The sequence below is a fragment of the Astyanax mexicanus genome, chromosome 9 (genome assembly GCF_023375975.1).
Source record: "Astyanax mexicanus isolate ESR-SI-001 chromosome 9, AstMex3_surface, whole genome shotgun sequence".
NCBI classification, from domain to species: Eukaryota; Metazoa; Chordata; class Actinopteri; order Characiformes; family Acestrorhamphidae; genus Astyanax; species Astyanax mexicanus.
Window position 1 is genome coordinate 35,400,285 of NC_064416.1, and position 27,330 is coordinate 35,427,614.

At 41.6% G+C, this 27,330-nt stretch overlaps 1 protein-coding gene across 1 annotated transcript in view; it reads left to right on the forward strand.

The window, feature by feature from the left end:
* Positions 1 to 27,330, forward strand: part of veph1 (ventricular zone expressed PH domain-containing 1) — a 247,504-nt gene that overhangs the window by 199,580 nt on the left and 20,594 nt on the right. Inside the window, exon 12 of the mRNA XM_022679788.2 lies at positions 16,787 to 16,904. Within this exon, the coding sequence (XP_022535509.2) occupies positions 16,787 to 16,904 (118 nt within the window). The remainder of the gene's footprint in view (positions 1 to 16,786; positions 16,905 to 27,330) is intronic.

Sequence of the window (27,330 nt, forward strand, 5' to 3'; positions counted from 1 at the left end):
ATCCGTACGTCGTAACTTTTCGTAACGCATATTTTCGGAAAGAGCTCAATAAGTTCTACAGGTCCTCAATTGGTTTCAGCTTCGTATTTCAAAAATTGCGACGTCCACGGGCGTGCAAAGTTCTGCCCATTCATTTTCAATGGGCAAAAAAACGCGTACTTACGAAGTTTTTACGAAAAACGTAAGTCCGATCGGAAAGCTGTATACAAGCCCACCATTCCCGATATGGACGCACGTTTTCTCTTTTGAACGAAGTCGATATTTCGAAAACTGCGGCACTAGTTAACCGGACAAAAAACAGGTGGAATAATAATAATAACTAGATTGCAGTTCCTGCAGAAACTGCGAGTGTGATTGCAGTGCTGGCTGGTGCTAAGGTGTTGCTAAGGTGTTGCTATGGTATCCGGGGTGGTTGCTAAGATGTTGCTAGGTGGTTGCTAAGGTGTTGCTAGGCGGTTGCTAAGGTGTTGCTATGGTATCTGGGGTGGTTGCTAAGGTGTTGCTAGGTGATTACTAGGTGGTTGCTAAGGTGTTGCTAGGCGGTTGCTAAGGTGTTGCTAGGCGGTTGCTAAGGTGTTGCTATGGTATTTGGGGTGGTTGCTAAGGTGTTGCTAGGTGGTTGCTAGGTGGTTGCTAAGGTGTTGCTAGGCGGTTGCTAAGGTGTTGCTATGGTATCCGGGGTGGTTGCTAAGGTGTTGCTAGGTGGTTGCTAGGTGGTTGCTAGGGTGTTGCTAGGCGGTTGCTAAGGTGTTGCTATGGTATCCGGGGTGGTTGCTAAGGTGTTGCTAGGTGGTTGCTAGGGTGTTGCTAGGCGGTTGCTAAGGTGTTGCTATGGTATCCGGGGTGGTTGCTAAGGTGTTGCTAGGTGGTTGCTAGGTGGTTGCTAGGGTGTTGCTAGGCGGTTGCTAAGGTGTTGCTATGGTATCCGGGGTGGTTGCTAAGGTGTTGCTAGGTGGTTGCTAGGTGGTTTCTAGGGTGTTGCTAGGCGGTTGCTAAGGTGTTACTATGGTATCCGGGGTGGTTGCTAAGGTGTTGCTAAGTGGTTGCTAGGTGGTTGCTAAGGTGTTGCTAGCCGGTTGCTAAGGTGTTGCTATGGTATCCGGGGTGGTTGCTATGGTGTTGCTAAGTGGTTGGTAGGTCACTCCTAAGCAGTTGCTAGGTGGTTGCTAAGGTGTTGCTATGGTATCCGGGGTGGTTGCTAAGGTGTTGCTAGGTGGTTGCTAGGGTGTTGCTAGGCGGTTGCTAAGGTGTTGCTATGGTATCCGGGGTGGTTGCTAAGGTGTTGCTAGGCGGTTGCTAAGGTGTTGCTATGGTATCCGGGGTGGTTGCTAAGGTGTTGCTAGGTGGTTGCTAGGCGGTTGCTAAGGTGTTGCTATGGTATCCGGGGTGGTTGCTAAGGTGTTGCTAAGTGGTTGCTATGCGGTTGCTAAGGTGTTGCTAGGCGGTAGCTAAGGTGTTGCTATGGTATCCAGGGAGGTTGCTAAGGTGTTGCTAGGTGGTTGCTAGGTGGTTTATAAGGTGTTGCTAGGCGGTTGCTAAGGTGTTGCTATGGTATCTGTGGTGGTTGCTATGGTGTTTCTAGGTGGTTGCTAAGGTGTTGCTATGGTATCCGGGGTGGTTGCTAAGGTGTTGCTAGGTGGTTGCTAGGTGGTTGCTAAGGTGTTGCTAGGTGTTTGCTAGGTGATGTAAGCAGTTGCTAGGTGGTTGCTAAGGTGTTGCTATGGTATCCGGGGTGGTTGCTATGGTGTTTCTAGGTGGTTGCTAGGTGATGTATATGCATAAATTTGATTAAATGGTGTTTGCACGTTGCTACGCAACGTGCAAATACATCAATCAGCTATGCACGCTAGGTTGCTCTGGCCGTTCGGGGGTGTCCAAACTTTTGACCCGTGGCTCCATTACACACAGTACTGGGGGGCCGGGGTGTCCAAACTTTTGACCCGTGGCTCCATTACACACAGTACTGGGGGGGGCCGGGGTGTCCAAACTTTTGACCTAATGCTGTTTTATCCCATAGCTGCTCCATTACACACAGTACTGGAGTTCTAGCTACCTGTCCTTCGATCTAGCTGCCGTCCTCCGATTGGCCCCATTCATTCCAATGGGGCCACTTCGTACGACAATCGTACGAAATCCGTACGTCGTAACTTTTCGTAACGCATATTTTCGGAAAGAGCTCAATAAGTTCTACAGGTCCTCAATTGGTTTCATCTTCGTATTTCAAAAATTGCGACGTCCACGGGCGTGCAAAGTTCTGCCCATTCATTTTCAATGGTCAAAAAAACGCGTACTTACGAAGTTTTTACGAAAAACGTAAGTCCGATCGGAAAGCTGTATACAAGCCCACCATTCCCGATATGGACGCACGTTTTCTCTTTTGAACGAAGTCGATATTTCGAAAACTGCGGCACTAGTTAACCGGACAAAAAACAGGTGGAATAATAATAATAATAATAATAAGAATTCCTACAGAAACTGCGAGTGTGATTGCAGTGCTGGCTGGTATCTGCTATGGTGTTGCTAAGGTGTTGCTAAGTGGTTGCTAAGGTGTGGCTATGGTATCCGGGGTGGTTGCTAAGGTGTTGCTAAGTGGTTGCTAGGTGGTTGCTAAGGTGTTGCTAGGCGGTTGCTAAGGTGTTGCTATGGTATCCGGGGTGGTTGCTAAGGTGTTGCTAGGTGGTTGCTAGGTGGTTGCTAAGGTGTTGCTAGGCGGTTGCTAAGGTGTTGCTATGGTATCCGGGGTGGTTGCTAAGGTGTTGCTAAGTGGTTGCTAGGGTGTTGCTAGGCGGTTGCTAAGGTGTTGCTATGGTATCCGGGGTGGTTGCTAAGGTGTTGCTAGGTGGTTGCTAGGGTGTTGCTAGGCGGTTGCTAAGGTGTTGCTATGGTATCCGGGGTGGTTGCTAAGGTGTTGCTAGGTGGTTGCTAGGTGGTTGCTAGGGTGTTGCTAGGCGGTTGCTAAGGTGTTGCTATGGTATCCGGGGTGGTTGCTAAGGTGTTGCTAGGTGGTTGCTAGGTGGTTGCTAGGGTGTTGCTAGGCGGTTGCTAAGGTGTTGCTATGGTATCCGGGATGGTTGCTAAGGTGTTGCTAGGTGGTTGCTAGGTGGTTGCTAGGGTGTTGCTAGGCGGTTGCTAAGGTGTTGCTATGGTATCCGGGGTGGTTGCTAAGGTGTTGCTAGGTGGTTGCTAGGGTGTTGCTAGGCAGTTGCTAAGGTGTTGCTATGGTATCCGGGGTGGTTGCTAAGGTGTTGCTAGGTGGTTGCTAGGTGGTTGCTAGGGTGTTGCTAGGCGGTTGCTAAGGTGTTGCTATGGTATCCGGGGTGGTTGCTAAGGTGTTGCTAGGTGGTTGCTAGGTGGTTGCTAGGGTGTTGCTAGGCGGTTGCTAAGGTGTTGCTATGGTATCCGTGGTGGTTGCTAAGGTGTTGCTAGGTGGTTGCTAGGTCGTTGCTAGGGTGTTGCTAGGCGGTTGCTAAGGTGTTGCTATGGTATCTTTGGTGGTTGCTAAGGTGTTGCTAGGTGGTTGCTAGGTGGTTGCTAGGGTGTTGCTAAGCGGTTGCTAAGGTGTTGCTATGGTATCCGGGGTGGTTGCTAAGGTGTTGCTAGGTGGTTGCTAGGTGGTTGCTAGGGTGTTGCTAGGCGGTTGCTAGGTGGTTGCTAGGGTGTTGCTAGGCGGTTGCTAAGGTGTTGCTATGGTATCCGGGGTGGTTGCTAAGGTGTTGCTAGATGGTTGCTAGGGTGTTTCTAGGCGGTTGCTAAGGTGTTGCTATGGTATCTGGGGTGGTTGCTAAGGTGTTGCTAGGTGGTTGCTAGGTGGTTGCTAGGGTGTTGCTAGGCGGTTGCTAAGGTGTTGCTATGGTATCCGGGGTGGTTGCTAAGGTGTTGCTAGGTGGTTGCTAAGGTGTTGCTAGGCGGTTGCTAAGGTGTTGCTATGGTATCCGGGGTGGTTGCTAAGGTGTTGCTAGGTGGTTGCTAGGTGGTTGCTAGGGTGTTGCTAGGCGGTTGCTAAGGTGTTGCTATGGTATCCGGGGTGGTTGCTAAGGTGTTGGTAGGTGGTTGCTAGGTGGTTGCTATGGTGTTGCTAGGCGGTTGCTAAGGTGTTGCTATGGTATCCGGGGTTGTTGCTAAGGTGTTGCTAGGTGGTTGCTAGGTGGTTGCTATGGTGTTGCTAGGCGGTTGCTAAGGTGTTGCTATGGTATCCGGGGTGGTTGCTAAGGTGTTGCTAGGTGGTTGCTAGGGTGTTGCTAGGCGGTTGCTAAGGTGTTGCTATGGTATCCCGGGTGGTTGCTAAGGTGTTGCTAGATGGTTGCTAGGTGGTTGCTATGGTGTTGCTAGGCAGTTGCTAAGGTGTTGCTATGGTATCCAGGGTGGTTGCTTTGGTGTTGCTAAGTGGTTGGTAGGTCACTCCTAAGCAGTTGCTAGGTGGTTGCTAAGGTGTTGCTATGGTATCCGGGGTGGTTGCTATGGTGTTTCTAGGTGGTTGCTAGGTGATGTATATGCATAAATTTGATTAAATGGTGTTTGCACGTTGCTACGCAACGTGCAAATACATCAATCAGCTATGCACGCTAGGTTGCTCTGGCCGTTCGGGGGTGTCCAAACTTTTGACCCGTGGCTCCATTACACACAGTACTGGGGGGCCGGGGTGTCCAAACTTTTGACCCGTGGCTCCATTACACACAGTACTGGGGGGCCGGGGTGTCCAAACTTTTGACCCGTGGCTCCATTACACACAGTACTGCGGGGCCGGGGTGTCCAAACTTTTGACCTAATGCTGTTTTATCCCATAGCTGCTCCATACACTCACAGTACTGGAGTTCTAGCTACCTGTCCTTCGATCTAGCTGCCGTCCTCCGATTGGCCCCATTCATTCCAATGGGGCCACTTCGTACGACAATCGTACGAAATCCGTACGACGTAACTTTTCGTAACGCATATTTTCGGAAAGAGCTCAATAAGTTCTACAGGTCCTCAATTGGTTTCATCTTCATATTTCAAAAATTGCGACGTCCACGGGCGTGCAAAGTTCTGCCCATTCATTTTCAATGGTCAAAAAAACGCGTACTTACGAAGTTTTTACGAAAAACGTAAGTCCGATCGGAAAGCTGTATACAAGCCCACCATTCCCGATATGGACGCACGTTTTCTCTTTTGAACGAAGTCGATATTTCGAAAACTGCGGCACTAGTTAACCGGACAAAAAACAGGTGGAATAATAATAATAACTAGATTGCAGTTCCTACAGAAACTGCGAGTGTGATTGCAGTGCTGGCTGGTATCTGCTATGGTGTTGCTAAGGTGTTGCTATGGTATCCGGGGTGGTTGCTAAGGTGTTGCTAAGTGGTTGCTAAGGTGTTGCTAGGCGGTTGCTAAGGTGTTGCTATGGTATCCGGGGTGGTTGCTAAGGTGTTGCTAGGTGGTTGCTAGGGTGTTGCTAGGCGGTTGCTAAGGTGTTGCTATGGTATCCGGGGTGGTTGCTAAGGTGTTGCTAGGTGGTTGCTAGGTGGTTGCTAGGGTGTTGCTAGGCGGTTGCTAAGGTGTTGCTATGGTATCCGGGGTGGTTGCTAAGGTGTTGCTAGGTGGTTGCTAGGGTGTTGCTAGGCGGTTGCTAAGGTGTTGCTATGGTATCCGGGGTGGTTGCTAAGGTGTTGCTAGGTGGTTGCTAAGGTGGTTGCTAGGGTGTTGCTAGGCGGTTGCTAAGGTGTTGCTATGGTATCCGGGGTGGTTGCTAAGGTGTTGCTAGGTGGTTGCTAGGGTGTTGCTAGGCGGTTGCTAAGGTGTTGCTATGGTATCCGGGGTGGTTGCTAAGGTGTTGCTAGGTGGTTGCTAGGTGGTTGCTAGGGTGTTGCTAGGCGGTTGCTAAGGTGTTGCTATGGTATCCGGGGTGGTTGCTAAGGTGTTGCTAGGTGGTTGCTAGGGTGTTGCTAGGCGGTTGCTAAGGTGTTGCTATGGTATCCGGGGTGGTTGCTAAGGTGTTGCTAGGTGGTTGCTAGGTGGTTGCTAGGGTGTTGCTAGGCGGTTGCTAAGGTGTTGCTATGGTATCCGGGGTGGTTGCTAAGGTGTTGCTAGGTGGTTGCTAGGTGGTTGCTAGGGTGTTGCTAGGCGGTTGCTAAGGTGTTGCTATGGTATCCGGGGTGGTTGCTAAGGTGTTGCTAGGTGGTTGCTAGGTGGTTGCTAAGGTGTTGCTAGCCGGTTGCTAAGGTGTTGCTATGGTATCTGGGGTGGTTGCTAAGGTGTTGCTAGGTGGTTGCTAGGTGGTTGCTAAGGTGTTGCTAGGCGGTTGCTAAGGTGTTGCTATGGTATCCGGGGTGGTTGCTAAGGTGTTGCTAGGTGGTTGCTAGGTGGTTGCTAGGGTGTTGCTAGGCGGTTGCTAAGGTGTTGCTATGGTATCCGTGGTGGTTGCTAAGGTGTTGCTAGGTGGTTGCTAGGTGGTTGCTAAGGTGTTGCTAGGCGGTTGCTAAGGTGTTGCTATGGTATCTGGGGTGGTTGCTAAGGTGTTGCTAGGTGGTTGCTAAGGTGTTGCTATGGTATCCGGGATGGTTGCTAAGGTGCTGCTAGGTGGTTGCTAGGTGGTTGCTAGGGTGTTGCTAGGCGGTTGCTAAGGTGTTGCTATGGTATCCGGTGTGGTTGCTAAGGTGTTGCTAGGCGGTTGCTAAGGTGTTGCTATGGTATCCGGGGTGGTTGCTAAGGTGTTGCTAGGTGGTTGCTAGGGTGTTGCTAGGCGGTTGCTAAGGTGTTGCTATGGTATCCGGGGTGGTTGCTAAGGTGTTGCTAGGTGGTTGCTAGGTATTGGCTAAGGTGTTGCTAGGCGGTTGCTAAGGTGTTGCTATGGTATCCAGGGTGGTTGCTAAGGTGTTGCTAGGTGGTTGCTAAGGTGTTGCTAGGCGGTTGCTAAGGTGTTGCTATGGTATCCGGGGTGGTTGCTAAGGTGTTGCTAGGTGGTTGCTAGGTATTGGCTAAGGTGTTGCTAGGCGGTTGCTAAGGTGTTGCTATGGTATCCAGGGTGGTTGCTAAGGTGTTGCTAGGTGGTTGCTAGGTGGTTGCTAAGGTGTTGCTAGGCGGTTGCTAAGGTGTTGCTATGGTATCCGGGGTGGTTGCTAAGGTGTTGCTAGGTGGTTGCTAGGTTGTTGCTAGGGTGTTGCTAGGCGGTTGCTAAGGTGTTGCTATGGTATCCGGGGTGGTTGCTAAGGTGTTGCTAGGTGGTTGCTAGGTGGTTGCTAGGGTGTTGCTAGGCGGTTGCTAAGGTGTTGCTATGGTATCCGGGGTGGTTGCTAAGGTGTTGCTAGGTGGTTGCTAAGGTGTTGCTAGGCGGTTGCTAAGGTGTTGCTATGGTATCCGGGGTGGTTGCTAAGGTGTTGCTAAGTGGTTGCTATGCGGTTGCTTAGGTGTTGCTAGGCGGTTGCTAGGCGGTTGCTAAGGTGTTGCTATGGTATCCGGGGTGGTTGCTAAGGTGTTGCTAAGTGGTTGCTATGCGGTTGCTAAGGTGTTGCTAGGCGGTTGCTAAGGTGTTGCTATGGTATCCGGGGAGGTTGCTAAGGTGTTGCTAGGTGGTTGCTAAGGTGTTGCTAGGCGGTTGCTAAGGTGTTGCTATGGTATCTGTGGTGGTTGCTATGGTGTTTCTAGGTGGTTGCTAGGTGATTTATATGCATAAATTAGATTAAATGGTGTTTGCACGTTGCTACGCAACGTGCAAATACATCAATCAGCTATGCACGCTAGGTTGCTCTGGCCGTTCGGGGGTGTCCAAACTTTTGACCCGTGGCTCCATTACACACAGTACTGGGGGGCCGGGGTGTCCAAACTTTTGACCCGTGGCTCCATTACACACAGTACTGGGGGGGCCGGGGTGTCCAAACTTTTGACCTAACGCTGATTTATCCCATAGCTGCTCCATACACTCACAGTACTGGAGTTCTAGCTACCTGTCCTTCGATCTAGCTGCCGTCCTCCGATTGGCCCCATTCATTCCAATGGGGCCACTTCGTACGACAATCGTACGAAATCCGTACGTCGTAACTTTTCGTAACGCATATTTTCGGAAAGAGCTCAATAAGTTCTACAGGTCCTCAATTGGTTTCATCTTCGTATTTCAAAAATTGCGACGTCCACGGGCGTGCAAAGTTCTGCCCATTCATTTTCAATGGGCAAAAAAACGCGTACTTACGAAGTTTTTACGAAAAGCGTAAGTCCGATCGGAAAGCTGTATACAAGCCCACCATTCCCGATATGGACGCACGTTTTCTCTTTTGAACGAAGTCGATATTTCGAAAACTGCGGCACTAGTTAACCGGACAAAAAACAGGTGGAATAATAATAATAAGAAGAAGAAGAATAAGACTTAAGAAGAACAATACTGTGATTGCATTACTGCAATCACACTAATAATAATAATAAGAAGAAGAAGAAGAATAAGACTTAAGAAGAACAATACTGTGATTGCATTACTGCAATCACACTAATAATAAGAATAAGACTTAAGAAGAACAATACTGTGATTGCATTACTGCAATCACACTAATAAGACTTAAGAATAACAGTACTGTGATTGCATACTGCAATCACACTAATAAGACTTAAGAAGAACAATACTGTGATTGCATTACTGCAATCACACTAATAATAATAAGAATAAGACTTAAGAAGAACAATACTGTGATTGCATTACTGCAATCACACTAATAATAATAATAATAAGAATAAGACTTAAGAAGAACAATACTGTGATTGCATTACTGCAATCACACTAATAAGAAGAAGAAGAAGAAGAAGAATAAGACTTAAGAAGAACAATACTGTGATTGCATTACTGCAATCACACTAATAATAAGAATAAGACTTAAGAAGAACAATACTGTGATTGCATTACTGCAATCACACTAATAAGAAGAATAAGACTTAAGAAGAACAATACTGTGATTGCATTACTGCAATCACACTAATAATAATAATAATAATAATAAAGAAAATAATCCACCAACTAGAAAAGTCCACCCACACAATATCTACCTATCCTGTGGGCACCATTAATGTGTTTCAGGTGTTATTTAGCTCATCAGTGTTACGTTCTTTGTTCAGGACCTGTGCCCTTGTCCTCTTTAGCCATGCTTTTGTATTGTGTGCAGCATGTGGCTTTATATTGTCTTGTTGAAAAATGCATAATATAAATTAATTCTTGAAGGCAGCTTATGTTGCTCTAAATAGTGTTTTTTTTTTTTTTTTTTTTTTTTTAATGTTCTGCATTGCAGTTGAATACTAAAGTCATCCAAACTATGAAGAAAACCTGCTAAAGTGCTAAATTTTAAGTTTTAAAAGTAGCACTTCTTGCTTAGATGACGGCTTTGCACATCTTCTCAGTCAACTTTATTAGGTAGAGTCCCCTAGAATGGCTTTGAGTTAACAGCTGTGCTTGCTTTTATACATAAGACGCACTGGTTTATGCGACATTATGCAAGGAACAGGGCTGTCGGCATGCGAGACCTGAAAAGCTAACCTTTCCAGATTTCCACTAAGGCTAGCCACGGTTAGCGGCTAATGCTGCCCGACAGCGCTACACGGAGGAACCCTGAGTGTTCCAGTAATATTAGCAATAGTAGCTAGCAGTTCATCCCACGCAAATTGTTTTAACACTGTAAACACACAGGCTACAGGCCGCAAATACTCACCTCTGGATGACAAAAAAAAAAAATAGTGCTTAGCGCAGTTAGAGGATTATGCTAATAATGCTCCAGCAGTGCTAGCCAGGGTTAGCAGAAGACTACAGGCGGATAGTACTCACACCTGAATGGCAAAAGAGATAGCTTTTAGTGGCTAATGGTAATACTACTCCAGTCTCGAGTCTTGGTGTTGAAGAACTATATTGAAACTCCTGTATAACGCTGAACTTCATCAGAGTGGCTTTACTGCTCCTTACAACCTGACTGGTAAAATTTATACATAAGGCACACTGGATTAAAAGGTGCACTTTTTTTGGGGGGGGGGGGGGGGGGGGATGAAAGGATTTTATGTTAATGTTCTGTTTTATGTTAATGTTCTAATCCATATTATGGCAAAAAAACTACTCAACTAAATAAAGAAAAAAATACTTTAAGGAATGAATGTCAGTTAATCTAAAAAAAAAAAAAATCAAGAACTTTGAAAGCATTTAAAAGCAAGTGCAGTTGCAGTGACCGTTAAAAATGTTATGATGATAATAGCTAAGTAGTTAATAGCTTAACCCCAGATAAGAACACCTAAATGCCAAATACAGATTATTTTTGGTTTGTTTAACCCTTTTTTAAGTTACTACATGATTCCTTATGTGTTATTTTATAGTCTGGATGCCTTCAGTATTCATTTACAATGTAGTAAAAAAAACATTGAATGGAAAGGTGTGTTCCTAATGTTTAACTGAGGCTGCAATAATGCTCTATCAAAGAAATGTACTGACACATCCCCATACCCTAAACTTGGCTTTTGGACAGTCTGGGTGATTCTTGTTTTTGCAGCACACAGTGTCCATTTTTGGTACTTTTTTTTCCCCCAAAAAAAGAAATCCTGGTTTGAAATACTGATTTATTTGATTATTTAAGAACCAACCAGGGAGATTTGGATGCAAATGCAGGCAGGCTTTAATAATCCAAAATGCAAGGCAAATATCTTAATCCAAAAGTACAGGCAGCAGTTCAAAACCAGGAATAAATCACTAGGCAAAATCGTAGTCGAAAAACAGGCAAGGATCAAAAAACCAGATATAACAAACACAGACGTAAACGCTCGATAAGACACTAGAGTGGCAATATCTCGCAACTAGATTCAGTAAATGTCCCAGTATAAATAGTCTCAGTAATAAGCTGATGTCCCACAGGTGTGTGGGAGGGGCGGAGTCAGCTTATTAGTACTCCGGTGAGGCTGATTTTAAAGGTGCAGGTGTGACAGATTACAATACATGTTTCCACTCTATAATGGTCCATCTCAGATGACTCATAGCCCAGAAAAGTTGAGGCTGCTTCTGGACATGTAAAAAGGCTTCTGTTTGACACAGTAAAGTTTGAAGTTGTATTTTGTATTTGTGGAAGTAGCTTCATGTTGTATTGCTTGACAGAGGTTTATTTAAGTAACCCCTTGCCTGTAGCTGCATTAGATCATTTTTGTATTTATTTCTAGCCCTAAATTGACCCATCCTTGACCCAGCTTTTTTTTTTTTTTTTTGGAATGAAGGCCTTAAATCCAGGAATGGATCTACGGTATTAACAAACGAAATGAAGGAAATACCAGGGAATGAATCAAATATTTTGGTTTCATGTTGCCTGTCTGCAATGAAATACAAGTAAAAGGAAATGTAATATATTAAATGTAATATATTAAATTTAATATATTATAAAATGCGATGTAATGTGTGGGAGCGTGGGATAGATATATGCACAGTCCTGTTTTGCAGTTTTTTAAGGTTCCTTTTGGAGGGAAATGGCAATAAAATTAACGTTTGATTTAGTAAGAGTCCAACAAGCTCAGGCAGCGGCTCCACAGAGCCCCTCGTCTGTACGAGAGGATGGTCCTAGGTGAGTTCAGTAATGACCTACATCAATCTCCAGGCTTACATTAAGAGAACATGCCACAGAATTCTTGGGAGAGATCATGTATAATCTGAGCCGTGTTGTACGAACACAGGAAGGCAAACCATCAAACATTCCCAATACTGACGTTCCCGTCTAACTGGGAAGCCCTGGATCTTAAACTTTATTATCTCGGTTAGATTACCCTCAGGTCTAAACATGCAGGAGTATCATATGTTTCCCATGAAGCCTAACAGAGCACTGTAGTAGCTACATTTCCCTTTGATAGATTACCAACTTGTAACTCCAACTTAAAACAACATCTACATTCTTCCAGCAGGATGTTTTTTTTTTATATAGGTAATTATGTTGTAACATGTGAGGGCCTGTCATTTGATCAGAGAATTTGTACTTGCATTTTTAAACTTGTAAACTACAATTTGTACAGGTAATTTTATAGTCTGAACTTGTAAAATAGAATTTGTACTGGTAATTGTGGTTTAGAACTTGCAAGCTACAAGTTGTACTTGTAATTGGGGTGTCAGAACTTGTAAACTACAATTTGTACTGGTAATATTTATGTCGGAACATGTAAACTACATTTTTTTACTGGCAATTTTAGAATCAGGGCTTGTAATCTACAATTTGTACTGGTAAATCTGGGTCAGGATTTGTAAACTACAGTTTTTACTGGTAACTCCGGTGTCAGAGCTTGTAAACTACAAGTTGTACTTGTAATTGTGGTGTCAGAACTTGTAAACTAAAAACTGTACTTGTAATTTTAGAGTCAGAACTTGTAAACTACAATTTGTAATTGTGGTGTCATAACTTGTAAACTGCAAGTTGTACTTGTAATTGTGGTGTCCACTTGTAAACTACAAGTTGTACTTGTAATTGTGGTGTCAGAACTTGTAAACTGCAAGTTGTACTTGTAATATTAGAGGCAGAACTTGTGAACTACAATTTGTACTGGTAATTCTGGTGTGAACTTGTAAATTAAATTTTTTACTTATAATTGTGGTGTCAGAACTTGTAAACTACAAGTTGTACTTGTAATATTAGAGGCAGAACTTGTGAACTACAATTTGTACTGGTAATTCTGGTGTGAACTTGTAAATTACATTTTTTACTTATAATTGTGGTGTCATAACTTGTAAACTACAAGTTGTACTTGTAATTGTGGTGTCATAACTTGTAAACTGCAAGTTGTACTTGTAATTGTGTCAACTTGTAAACTACAAGTTGTACTTGTAATTGTGGTGTCATAACTTGTAAACTGCAAGTTGTACTTGTAATTGTGTCAACTTGTAAACTACAAGTTGTACTTGTAGCTGTGATGTCAGAACTTGTAAACTACAAGTTGTACTTGTAATTCTGTTGTCAGAACTTGTAAACTACAAGTTGTGCTTGTAATTGTGGTGTCAGACCTTGCAAACTACAATTTGTACTGGTGATTCTGGTGTCAGAACTTGTAAACTACAAGTTGTATTTGTAATTGTGCTGTCAGAACTTTACTTGTAATTGTGCTGTCAGAACTTGTAAACTACAAGTTGTACTTGTGATTGTGATGTCAGAACTTTTAAACTACAAGTTTTACTTGTAATTATGCTGTCAGAACTTTTAAACTACAATTTGTACTGGTAAATTTGGTATTAGGATTTGTAACTACAATTTGTACTGGTAATTCTGGTGTTAGAAATTGTAAGCTGCAAGTTGTACTTGTAATTGTGGTGTCAGAACTTGTAAACTACGATTTGTATTTGTAATTTTAGAGGCAGAACATGTAAACAATTTTTTTACTGCTAATTTTAGAATTAGAGCTTGTAATCTACAAGTTGTACTGGTCACTTTGTTGTCAGAACATGTAAACTACAATTTTTTACTGGTAATGTTAGAGTCAGACCTTGTAATCTACAATTTGTACTGGTAATTCTGGTGTTAGGATTTGTAACTACAATTTGTACTGGTAATTCTGGTGTCAGAACTTGTAAGCTACAAGTTGTACTTGTAGTTGTGGTGTCAGAACTTGTAAGCTACAAGTTGTACTTGTAATTGTGGTGTCAGAACTTGTAAACTACAATTTTTACTTTTAATTGTGCTGTCAGAACTTGTAAACTAGAAGTTTTACTTGTAATTGTGGTGTCAGAACTTGTAAACTACAAGTTATACTTGTTTTTTTAGAGGCAGAACTTGTGAACTACAATTTGTACTGGTAATATTTGTCAGAGCATGTAAACTAATTTTTTTACTGGTAATTTTAGAATTAGAGCTTGTAATCTATAATTTGTACTGATAACTATGGGGTCAGGATTGGTAAACTACAATTTGTTCTGGTCATTTTGTTGTCAGAACATGTAAACTACAATTTTTTACTGGCAATATTAGAATTAGACCTTGTAATCTACAATTTGTACTGGTAATTCTGGTGTTAGGATTTGTAACTACAATTTGTACTGGTAATTCTGGTGTTAGGATTTGTAACTACAATTTGTACTGGTAATTCTGGTGTCAGAACTTGTAAACTACAATTTGTACTTGTAATTTTAGAGTCAGAACTTGTAAACTACAAGTTGTACTTGTAGTTGTGGTGTCAGAACTTGTAAACTACAAGTTGTACTTGTAATTGTGGTGTCAGAACTTGCAAACTACAATTTGTACTTGTAATTGTGATGTCAGAACTTTACCTGTAATTGTGCTGTCAGAACTTGTAAACTACAAGTTGTACTTGTAATTGTGATGTCAGAACTTGAAAACTACAATTTGATAAAAAAAAACTACAAATTTGAAAAAAAAAAAGTGTAGTTATAATTTATATTAGGATTGGGCAGTATGATGGTAATACTGTGTACCACGGTATTTAAATGTAACATCGATTTATTTTATAAATATTTATTTTATAAATATTACGTGACAAAAACATTTTTTGTTTACATTTCTTTCTTTAAAACTACAAGTATAATTTTTAGTCTACATGTTTTGACATTGTAATTAAAAGTGCAATTATTAGTTTAATTTTTTTTTTTTTTTCATTTTAATATACGAGTAAAGATTTTATTTTAGATCTTTGTGAATCCCACAAGAACTCTCGTTTGCAACATAATTACCTCCATAGTTCTCCTGCATCACCTGGATGATTTTGTAGTTTTTAAGGATCTGTGCTTTCTCCTGTTGTGTTAAGGTCAGAGTAATGCTGTGTCATGCTCTCAGACACCACCTCATTTATTTTCCTGAGCTTCTCAGAGTGGGATTAGATACCACAGGGTCCCAGTAGACTGTAAGACAGATGGAGGCTGAAGATGAGGCCCTGAGGGTCTATGGTTCATTAGAGAGTTTAGATGTTACTGTGGATCATAAGCCTGGCTCCGGCTGACGGCTGCTACCAGTTTATTATTGAACAAGACTCCTCGGGTTGCACCACTGGGACTGAAATCGGTCAGCGTTTATCATTTTGGGTCACTAGAGAAAAACAGAAAGATCTGAGAGACGTGATACAAGAGAAAGTTCTGAAACTCTTCTCTCAGGTCTCGTAAGTACCAATATAGCAGTGTTATGTACTGACTGGGATATGTGTGTTGGTTCCCCTGAACTGAATGTGGGTGGGATGTCTACCAGAGTCATTTGCCTGTTCACACGGACAATTCTACCCAGATACCGCTGGTCACAATAATTACCTCTCACTGCACTTTCCACTGTGGGTGGTAATGCCTTGTGTAGTCTATTTTGTGTTATACAGGGATTGGACAATGAAACTTTGAAATTTTAGTGTGGGAGGTTTCATGGCTAAATTGGTGCAGCCTGGTGGCCAATCTTCATTAATTGCACATTATTGCACCAGTAAGAGCAGAGTGTGAAGGTTCAATTAGCAGGGTAAGAGCACAGTGTTGCTCAAAATATTGCAATGCACACAACATTATGGGTGACATACCAGAGTTCAAAAGAGGACAAATTGTTGGTGCACGTCTTGCTGGAGTATCTGTGACCAAGACAGCCAGTCTTAGTGATGTATCAAGAGCCACGGTATCCAGGGTAATGTCAGAATACCACCAAGAAGGACCAACCACATCCAACAGGATTAACTGTGGACGCTGTAAGAGGAAGCTGTCTGAAAGGGATGTTCGGGTGCTAACCCGAATTGTATCCAAAAAACATAAAACCACGGCTGCTCAAATCACGACAGAATTCAATGTGCACCTCAATTCTCCTGTTTCCACCAGAACTGTCCGTCGGGACAATAAATTATTGTGGTCTAAAACCAGGTGTTTCGGTTTCATTGTCCAACCTCTGTACATGGGCCACTGTGGTTTGAGGAATTTTAAATGTTCCCACAATGTTCGTTTCAGAAATGGAATGTTCCATGCGTCTGGCACCCACTTTGAGGCCTCGCTCCAACTGCGATAATTCACATCGCCTTGCTATGAGTACACTGGTCAGTAGGGTTGTAACGGTTTGTGCATTCTTTACAAACTATCACAGTATAGGGTCACGGTTCGGTTCACGTAAACGCACGCAGAATACACAATACAAAAGCAGTATGTGGAACCAATGAATGTAATGCAAAATTAATGTACTCTGCACTGAAATCACGCTCTGCCATAGGAAATGAATGGTGGCCTGACGCTTTCCAGTGTGAACGCAGGGTTAGGCACTTGTACTGTCTCTTTCTCTTTCACACTTGTTCGCCCTCTCTCTCTTTCTCTCTCTTCTAATAATATGCATAGAAAAAAAATATTTGTAGTTTAAGCACAATCAGGCTCATTGTTTGTTTGTTACAACAAGATCCAAAAGATGGATTCTCTCATGATGACAGTATGAGAGAATCCTGCATTTAATAAAGGAGCTTGAGCCCCATTCCAACATTCCATCCCAAAAAAACAAAACATGATTATAGTGAAGATTCATTGTTATTAAGAAGTTAATACACGTAAAGCTATACAGAATACCCAGCCCCTTTTTTTTTTTACGTACCGTACCGAAAAAGTACCAAACCGTGGGGTTTATACCGAGGTGTGAACCGAATTGTGTATTTTCTGTACCTTTACATCCCTACTGGCCATTAATTAACCTCACTTACAAGATAACACCTCACAGCTTATAAAGACAGCTTTAGTCATTCCCAAGCCGTCCCCTGATGTTACACTTCATCAACTTACAAACTGCTATCCCATGACTTTTGGCACATACGTGGAACTTGAATGTCCTTCCCATTTCCTCTTCCTGCTAATATTGCCCTCGTTTTTCATGCACTCTTTTTTCATTTTCAGGATCTGGACAGTCTGCAGATCCATCTGGAGGAGGTTCGCTTTTTTGATCTGTTTGGCTACAGCGAGGAGGAGGGCGGATGGCTGTGTTTTATGTGCAACAATCCAGAGAAGGCCACAGGTAAGGATAGGTTACCAGTCCTATTTATAGAATCGATATATAATTTAAATCATAAGCCAAAAAATGCCGGAAAAATGACAGACTATTTTTTTTTGGGGGGGGGGGGGATGAGTTTGGGGATCAAGCAACATCCTGACATTTCTAATGCTCTTGTTGTTGAATGCAATCAAATCAAGTCATCACACCAGGTGTAACGTGTTGGAGGCAGGATGCAAATGCAAGTCGTTTTTATTTTTAGCCATCACAAAAACAAATAAAAATTGAGGCAAAGGAATAAATGCTAAGACTAAAAAACAAAGACTATAAAACAAATGGCTAACCAGGTCAAATCAAACAGAAAATCAGAATCAGAAATCTAAAGAAAACAAACCACAACTCTGCAGATCAAAACACAGCAGGTCAAAGGCTCAACAAACACCAATAAAAAAACAGAGAACAAAGGAGCACATGGGGTATTTATACACAGGCACAGACAAGGAACACCTGTGGAAGTAACGAGGGGGCGGGGTTACAAATGAGACAGAAGAGATTACAGATGACAGGGTGGAGCTAAGGCGGAGACAAGAACAAAACAAGAGAAAAGAGGACAGGAAGAAACAAAAAAATAACTAGACAGACACAGGTTAAGGTGTGACAGCAGGACTCTGAAATCTTGTAGAAAACTTTCATCCAAATTTTGCCCCAATCCAATTTCTACCTACTTTGTTACCACTTTTTTTCAAAAGTAAGGGCAAGTATGGGCTTCCACCGAGCCACATGAAGCCAGCCAACCACAGCCAGCCATCTTTTTAAATTGCCAGTAACACAACATCATTGGACAGCTAAACAGGATTGAAGGCTCTGTGTAATCAGCTAACCAAAGCCTATACTGGCTGGCATTACCCTGAGTGAGGAGTGGTAATAGAATGGCTACTTTTTCCCAGAAAAAAAAGGATCAGGCCAGTTATGCCCTCTGGTACTCAATGGAGCCATGGATGTATAAGGTGATAAATCTGTGATAAAAACCAAAGCTTAGGCTACATTTATACACAGAAGAAAAAAGTGTCTGAAATCTGTTTTTTTTTTGTGTGTGTATCTGGCATTTGACTAAACAGTTCATGCTGCTAAATTGATGCTAATTTACAAAAGACCAATGCTTCAAAAGTTTAGGTTTCATCTTCTCAGTTTTAGTTATCTCAAGCAGTTCAGACTGACAGCGCTTTAGCTCGCTTTAAAAGAGGAACATTATTCATACATTTTATTGTTTATATACAGCTCTGGAAAAAAAACAAGAGACCACTTAAAAATGATGAGTTTCTTTGATTTTACCAAATTGAAATCCTCTGTAATATAATCAAGAGGAAGATGGATGATCGCAAGCCATCAAACCAAACTGAACTTCTTGAATATTTGCACCAGAAGTAAAGGCATAAAGTTATCCAAAAGCAGCGTGTAAGACTGGTGGAGGAGAACATGATGCCAAGATGCATAAAAAACTGTGATTAAAAACCAGGGTTAGTCCACCAAATATTGATTTCTTGACTTTTAAAACTTGATATGAATATTAACTTGTTTTCTTTGCATTATTTAAGGTCTGAAAGCTCTGCATCTTTTTTTATTATTTCAGCCATTTCTCATTTTCTGCAAATAAATGCTTGAAATGTAAATGTTTTTAATTGGGAATTTGGGAGAAATGTTGTTCGTAGTTTATAGAATAAACAACAATATTCATTTTACTCAAACGTATACCTATAAATAGCAAAACCAGAGAAACTGATTCAGTTTAATCTTATTTTTTTCCAGAGCTGTAGTTTATTCAGAGACATATGTGTACCTCTTGGTGAAAGACCATTAACTACTAGGCATTCCTCTACAACTTATTATAAAACTTCTTTTGCCCAGTTGAGCTAATGTGAGCGGAGGTACATCATTGGACTTTCCATGGCTATCAGAGTATCACTTCATATGGAATCAGTAATAAAGCGTTTGTGAGGAGGGACCAATTTAGGGAAGGCTGACTGTCTATCAGATTATCTAAACTGACATAAAGACTGAATCTTAAAGGCAGTATTGGCAAATAGCCCGTGGTCTCCCACTGTGTATTCTACTGGACCCTAAAGAGGCAGGTCAGTTTCCCTTCAGTTACATCCAGGAACTATCCCCAGTTGCTTCACTTCTTTCATGTGTTCAGACCGAGTATAAGAGACCTGGAGTCTGGAGTTCATTTGGGCTGAAACTCTGTTTGGTTTTACGAACATCCTGGGCCTCCTAAATCTTCCTGACTGTCAAAGAGAGTCAAGCTGAAAGCTGGTCCTCCAGAAACAAAGCTGATGAAGATAGAGAAAAAAAGCAAATTAGAAGAATACAGTGAGGGGTCAATATATAGGGGTTAATATAATGTACTTTTTAAATGTCATACAATACATTTTTCAAGATTTGCCCTGAATACACACATTATTACACATCTAAATTCAAACTGATTACATTTTGTTTGCCATATCCACATCAGGGTTGTGCAAAAGTTCAGAATATAATTCCGTTAATACATTTTAACTGTATCCACCCTACAGAATGTTGACTTGAATTGAAATTGGAATTACAGGAAGTGGAATTGAATTAATTGCAATTTATAAAAATTCATTCCTACTTTATTTTTCCCTTAATGTTAAATAATTAGCAATATCTTTATTCCAAAGTCATCAAATGAAACATCATTTTTAAGTTACTACGTGATTTTGAAAGACTTCAGTACCATATTTTTCGCACTATAAGGCGCTCTTATAATCCTTTAATTTTCCCAAAAATCGACAGTGCTTTGTGATCCAGTGTGTCTCATGTATGAATTTTACTAGTGAGATTGTAAGTAGCAGTAAAGACACTCCACTAAATTGTTTACTTCTCCAGCACCAGGGCTGGAGTAGCATTAGCATTAGCTCTAGCCACTGACCACTATTTCCCTGTTCAGAGGGGAGTATTATCAGCCTGTAGCTTGCTCCTAACCCTGGCTAGCACTGCTAGAGTAGCATTAGCATTACCCGCTAACCGTGCTCACTATTTCCCCCTTCAGAGGGAGTATTATCAGCCTATAGCCTCCTCCTAATCCTGGCTAGCACTGATAGAGTAGCATTAGCATTACCTGCTAACCGTGCTCGCTATTTCCCCGTTCAGAGGGAGTATTATCAGCCTATAGCCTCCTCTTAATCCTGGCTAGCACTGCTAGAGTAGCATTAGCATTACCCGCTAACCGTGCTCACTATTTCCCCCTTCAGAGGGAGTATTATCAGCCTATAGCCTCCTCTTAATCCTGGCTAGCACTGATAGAGTAGCATTAGCATTACCTGCTAACCGTGCTCGCTATTTCCCCGTTCAGAGGGAGTATTATCAGCCTATAGCCTCCTCTTAATCCTGGCTAGCACTGCTAGAGTAGCATTAGCATTACCTGGTATCTGTGCTCGCTATTTCCCCATTCAGAGGGGAATATTATCGGCTTGTAGCCTGCTCCTAACCCTGGCTAGCACTGCTAGAGCAGTTAGCTGCTAATGCTAATGCTTCAGCTTTGCTAAACTTAATTAGTTACCCCTCACCACCACCCAGCAGTGAGACCTGCTGAACTAAAAGTTCCTTATAGTGTCTCTTAAAATGTGCCTATAGTCCAGTGTGCCTTATAAAATGGTGCTGCTTATAGTGTGAAGCAAACAGTATTATTATTGTAAAAAACATTTAATAAGAAGGTGTGCCCAGACTTTTGACTGGTACTGTAAGTCATTAAGTTATGAGATGCCAAAAGGCACAGTATCCTGATTATAAGACAAAAAAGAAGAAGAAGAAGCAGAAGATGCAGCTTCTGCTATCCTCATCATGGAGGTACCGTAGCTCAATCAAGACCAGCAATAGGATGCTGCTGGCTTTGTCAATGCCGCCTTTGTTTTCTCCTGATCCCACACAACTGGAACCCATAATTGCACTTGTTTTGCTTTGTGGCTACTCCAGCAAAACAGATGTGCCTGATGGTAGCATTTTTTTTTTTCATGCGAAGCTATCAGATCCTTCACAGCACACTCATGCCTCCGCCGCAGGCTTATTTACCAACAACAGCAGAGCATCTGAGATTGGTCTTCGTGGAAGAAAGCGCATCTGTTTTGTCTCAGCCCCGCTCTGCCGCGGACGCTCTCTCTCTTAACCTTTTCACAAAGAGAATGGCTCCCTTGAGCACTTTTCGTGGCTTTTCTTAGAGATCCCGAGCGCTGTTGCTGATTCACTGTTCACTGTGACGCTGTTTGATCGTTTACAGGTTTCCCCATTCATTCTGTTCACATTTGAAGACAAATGTTTTTTATTTCAGAACTTAACCTTTGTTAAAGTTAGCTGGGATAAGTCAGCTGAGAAATACACTAAATACAAATCCATGACCATGAAGCCTTGACAGCTTTCAAAGGTTGAGGTGGAAATACTGCACTATTGTTCTTTTCTGAACTTTGTTAAGCATTGGCTTTGCATCAGACCTTATCTGCTTTAAATCTTATCTGTTTAAGTAAGCACCCATTGCTGACATAGACGTGCAAATTCACACAAACGGTTGTCAAGTGCCTATATAGAGAATAAGACTGGTCAATATGGATCACGTTGAGTCACGATATTTCAAGACATGTTAACGATACACAATATTTATCACAATACATGTGATCACAGTCCACAAACTTTAAAAACTATTCAAATACTGAAGGATTAAATGAGGTTACACATAAGGAATCGTGTAGTAAAGTTAAAAATGTTAAACAAACCACAATGTAGGTGCTTTTATCTGGGGTTAAGCTGTTAACTTGCGGTTTCTAGGGCTGGTAACTCTGATGAACTTATCTTGTGCAACAGAGGTAATTCTTCAACTGATGAGAGCCAGTTTAATCATAACATTTTTGCGACTGCACTTGAGGATGCTTTTCTGAGTTCCTGAAAATGTTTCAGATTGACTGACCTTCATTTCTTAAAGTATTTTTTTTTCTTTCCTTAGTTGAGTAATTCTTACCATAATATGGATTAGAATATTACTCAAATAGAGCATTTCACTATGTATCAACTCTACCTCTTCACAACTTTACAACCGATGCTCTCAAACACATTAACAGACAAGAAATTCAAGCAATTAACTCTTAACAAGTTCAGCACAGCTGTTAACTGAAAGCTGAACATTCCAGGTGAAAAAAAAACCCAGCCAAGATGTGCAAAACTCTTAACCTTCAAAGCAAAACACTAAATTAAAGATGTGTCCAAACTTCTCACTGGTACTGTATATGATAAAGTATTGTCTAATTGTCCACCTCTAATAGAGACGCATTCCTAGTATAGGACTTTCTATCTGAAGTAGATAAATATGAAGCTCTGTGCTGGGGAACTGTTAGAGCTGTATCCAGTACTTTTTATATGGGGTGGTGATTATTCAACACCCTAATCTCTCTAATGCTCGTGTGGCCAATGAAATCAAATCCTTACAGCAATACTCAAAATCTAGTAGAACGTATTCTCTGGACAGAAGAGACAGTTAATCCAACAGAAGCAGGATGAAGGATCATTGTACATTGTGCTGTATGATTATTTTATTGAATTGCCTGCCATGTATTCTGTCCATCATCCAGCCAGAGTTGCTTTTGTTACCATGACACCATGAACAAGAAAGTCCACTTGGGCTGCTACAGACTGGAACTGTCTCAGGTTCTGTTTAGGATTTAACAACGAAAGGTCAGGTTCAAGTATGGAGGCCTTGTGGTGAGCAATTCAGTATTGCCTTAGCTCTCCCCTAACAGTGATATGAGGGATACTAACAGCGTAGAAACATCTGCAGAACATCCAGAGGCCACATGTGTTGCCTCTCATTGCAGGGCTTCAGCATTTTTCAGCATGATGATGCTCACCCACACAAAGTGAGGGTTTTCCAGGAATGCCTCTACAAGACAATTTCTTAATTCGCCAATCTTGCAATTAGGGGATGTGCAGAATCTACATACCCAGCTGCAACATCTATGGGTAAAGGTGCTGCAGGATGCCATTCAGAACCTGTACACCTTAATTCCTAATCTGTATCTCATTCGGTACCAAGGCTAGAGTACCCCAATAGGCCCAACTAGAGCCTCTTTGGAAGGTATGTACAGTTTTTACCAGTAAACGTATTCTTTCACTCTAATATTGTCTTTCTGTTAATTAGCTGTAAATACTCAGTTAAACTTCTGTAATTTCATTGGTCAGTCAGCCAGGCAGTGCTGGTATTCTGGTATATTCATTGTTCACTTTTTAGGCTTTTAGTGTATCAAAATATTTGGCTTTGGTCATACAATTTCAACACCCTGATCCTTCATGCAGAATATCTCAGAATAGACACCAGAGACTGTCTGGTCAGCCCACCTCTCTCCCCTCTCAGAGTTCAGTTGTAGTCTCTGAGATATTTCACAGTAAGCAGACCCCCAGACTGGTTATTGATGGATACCCCACGGCAGTGGCTGGTATAAGGTTTGTGGTTAAACACACTCAAACCAAATCGGAGTCAAATTTCTCTTTGTTTTGCTAAGTGGGCAGGAAGCGCACACACACACACACACACACACACACACACACATATACACAGCTTCTTGTTTATTATCAGTTTGTGCACCCCATTATCCACTGAAACAATAACCAGATAGGGATCTAGCCATAGCCTCTTACGGTATATCAGACTTTACAGCCATCTGGACTCAATGATAGCCAGAGAACACTGCTCACCTCAGTGAGTCTGCTTCCTTTACTGTCCCCCACGGACTGGGGAAAGATTGTGGCAGAGCCTGAGACCAGTCCAGAAAGTGAAGCCCTCCCTTATCTGGCCTAACCAATTCCATTTGGAGACACAGAGATACAAAGACACAAACACACTGGGAGTTTACTTCTACACCATGCATCACTCATACATACAAACAAGCATGAGTACAGTACAAGATACAGTCTACAATATCTGAAAAAGTGCTGGGCAGCATGACCAAAAATGTATATCACAGTATGTTTGAAGTTTCTGACAGTTTCACGGTATATCACAGTATTTTTATTTTATCTTATTTATTTATTTATTTTTATTAATTTTATTTTTATAAATTTGTATGACTGGGCTTTAATATAGGTTTGTGACTTACTCTACTGTACACATAATATATATAAAAAAAAATTAAGGCCTCAATTTAAGGCTTTGATTACTATTGGGTTTACTTTTTTTCAACAAAATGACACAATATATGAATAAATCAGACTTTATTAACAGAAAAACAGCTGTAAATGTAAACAATAGACCTTTATAAAGATCCATCCATCCATCCATCCAAAACAGATACTTTAACATGGCTTCATTTTTAAATAGTTTGATAAATACAATAAATGGACTTAAAATACTCCATGTTTAGATATTTAAAATAGATATTTTTCAAAAGCTGTATTGCACAAGTCAGACCCAAGATTAATATCAATTTACAATGGTTTTCTGAAGACATTGGAGGCACGACAGTATTTAAAATTAGACACAATTCCCTTTTTCTCCAGTTGACAAACACATTCAGTTCAGTGTGCATTAAATTTATCCTTTAAACTACGGTATTAAATATATTTAAAAGGGCTATAATTACTTTCTCATACCCAGAGTTATAGTCCTCAGACATATGCCCAAATAAAAATGTGTAGGATGCTTGATGCTGGTCAGTCTGGCCAACAAATTTTGTCATGCTGGTAAACCAGCATGGTAATGCTTGGTCATACTGAGCTGCTCATTGAGCTCCATTGGCTACCAGTTGATTCTCGTATTAAATTCAAAGCTCTTACAATCACCTACAAGGTGCACTCACTCCTGAAGGCTTACGTTACCTCCCGGCCCTCCAATGAAAGTCGCCTCGCTTTACTAAACAAACATTCACACAAAGCAATCCAGACTGTTCTCATACAGAGCTCCCCAATGGTGGAACAAACTACCTTCCACTACCAGATCAGGAGAATCTCTCACTATCTTTAATAAACTCCTGAAGACAGAGCTCTTCAAAGAGCACTTACTCTCCTAACACCTCTAACACACTAACTACTTCTAACCTCATTTCCTTCTTCCTCTCCTTCACTCCTCTATCCTATTATTCCCTTTGACCTCCTTTAGGCCCTATCTAAAGATGTTTTACCTTTAACTTCTATTACTTTTGTACTTCACTATTGTAAGTCGCTTTGGACAAAAGCGTCTGCCAAATGTAATGTAATGTAATGTAATGTTGGGTGCCTAGTTTTCTCAGGTTGATCAAGCTTGTAGAGCAGCTGAATCATCAAGCTTAAATAACTCAACCATATGCCATGCCAGTCACTTTATTTTGTAAAGAGGTATTTCCAACTTTGGGATCAGCAAAGCTTCTTTTTCACCACTCACTTTAGGCACTGCAGTCAACTACCCAGCTGCAGCCCACGGGCCATTTAGTAGATTTATTGGTCGACTTGTCCATAGAGCCTCAAATATGAGGACAAATCTAGAACATTCTTGGGCAATCAGTGTTGGCTTTCAGCAGCTCGAGTGCTTTCTCTTTAAGTTAATGCTTCAAGCTAACTGGATGAAGGAGAAGCTTATGTAAGCGTCAGTAGGTTTGTATATTGGAGAACTGGATCTGTTGCGCTCTTCTGTGGAGCTCTGCTTGAGTAGTACTGCAGTAGCTGGGGAGTCATACACAGAGGGGTGGTGTCAGTCAAACCTGTTTAATGAAAAAATTAAGCTTTTAGCCTGCTTTTATTGGAGTAACTGTCTCTACTGTCCAGGGGAGTTTCTAATAGAGGTGAGGGCTTTGCTGTGAGGATATTATTGCAGTCACAAGAGCTTTAGTGAGGTCATGATGTTGGATGATCACCACCCCACCTCATCCCCAAACTCCCCAACTCATCCCGAAAATGCTGTCTGGAGCTCCATCATTATACTGTTCAAAATGGAAGTTTTTGAATGGGAGTCAGTGTAAAAATATTTTATTCCAAAGCATTTAGGAGCATTGTAAAGAGATGTAAGGTTTTTGTGTGTGTCACAGACAATATGTAGTCCACATAAGACTAAATAAAATAGTTCAGACTGTATTAAAAAACAGATACAGAAAATGTGACATGTACATGCACATATAAAGGTTGTTTGTAGCCTAGCAATTACAGGGGTTGGACAATGAAACTGAAACACCTGTCATTTTAGTGTGGGAGGTTTCATGGCTAAATTGGAGCAGCCTGGTGGCCAATCTTAATTAATTGCACATTGCACCAGTAAGAGCAGAGGGTGAAGGTTCAATTAGCAGGGTAAGAGCACAGTTCTGCTCAAAATATTGCAATGCACACAACATTATGGGTGACATACCAGAGTTCAAAAGAGGACAAATTGTTGGTGCACGTCTTGCTGGAGCATCTGTGACCAAGACAGCAAGTCTTTGTGATGTATCAAGAGCCACGGTATCCAGGGTAATGTCAGCATACCACCAAGAAGGACCAGCCACATCCAACAGGATTAACTGTGGACGCTGTAAGAGGAAGCTGTCTGAAAGGGATGTTCGGGTGCTAACCCGGGTCGTATCCAAAAAACATAAAACCACGGCTGCCCAAATCACGGCAGAATTCAATGTGCACCTCAACTCTCCTGTTTCCACCAGAACTGTCCGCCGAGACAAATTATTGTGGTCTAAAACCAGGTGTTTCAGTTTCATTTTCCAACCCCTGTAGGTTTAGAGTTAGAATTACACTTTAGGTTAAAGTTAGATTTTAAGTTTAAGTTAGGGTTACAGTTACAGTTAAAGTTACATTTAAGGTTATAGGTAGGCTTTAAAGGTGCAATATGTAGTATTTTACTACGTGTGTTTTCTTTTACAGACATGCTGCAAACTATATGGCTTGCATTTTACATCTCTCAAACTGCTTTGTACCCTCAGAACATGCCACTACATAAGAATTAGCGATTTGTATTGTTGGGTAATGCTTGTTTTGGTTGAGATTCATTATGCAGGTGTTTTAAAGAAAAACTACATATATTTTTTGTACAATATATTATCACAGGAATAAGTGTGATAGACAGTATTGTTGTCACTTCAAGACATGTTATGGCACTGATATAATGGTAAGAGAAGCATAATAATGCTTTTAAACATGACTTAAAAAAAAACAAGGAAAGAACGATGAAAAACACCACTGTTTTTGTTTTGTTGTTCAAGTTAAGAGACTTAGATGTTAGATAATTAGCTAGATAAAATTAGTGTCGTTAAACCTGCTGGGTTCGGTAGTATTTGTACCGGATCTCACACAGCACTCTTGTCACATTTTTTTTGGCCTAGATCAACTCCAAACAGTGTTTAAAACATTATTTATTTTCTTCTTTTAATGTTAACCAGTGTGTCCTGACACTCTTGCAGCAGCTTGGGGGTTGAGCTGGAACGTAAGAGCTTTGGTTCTT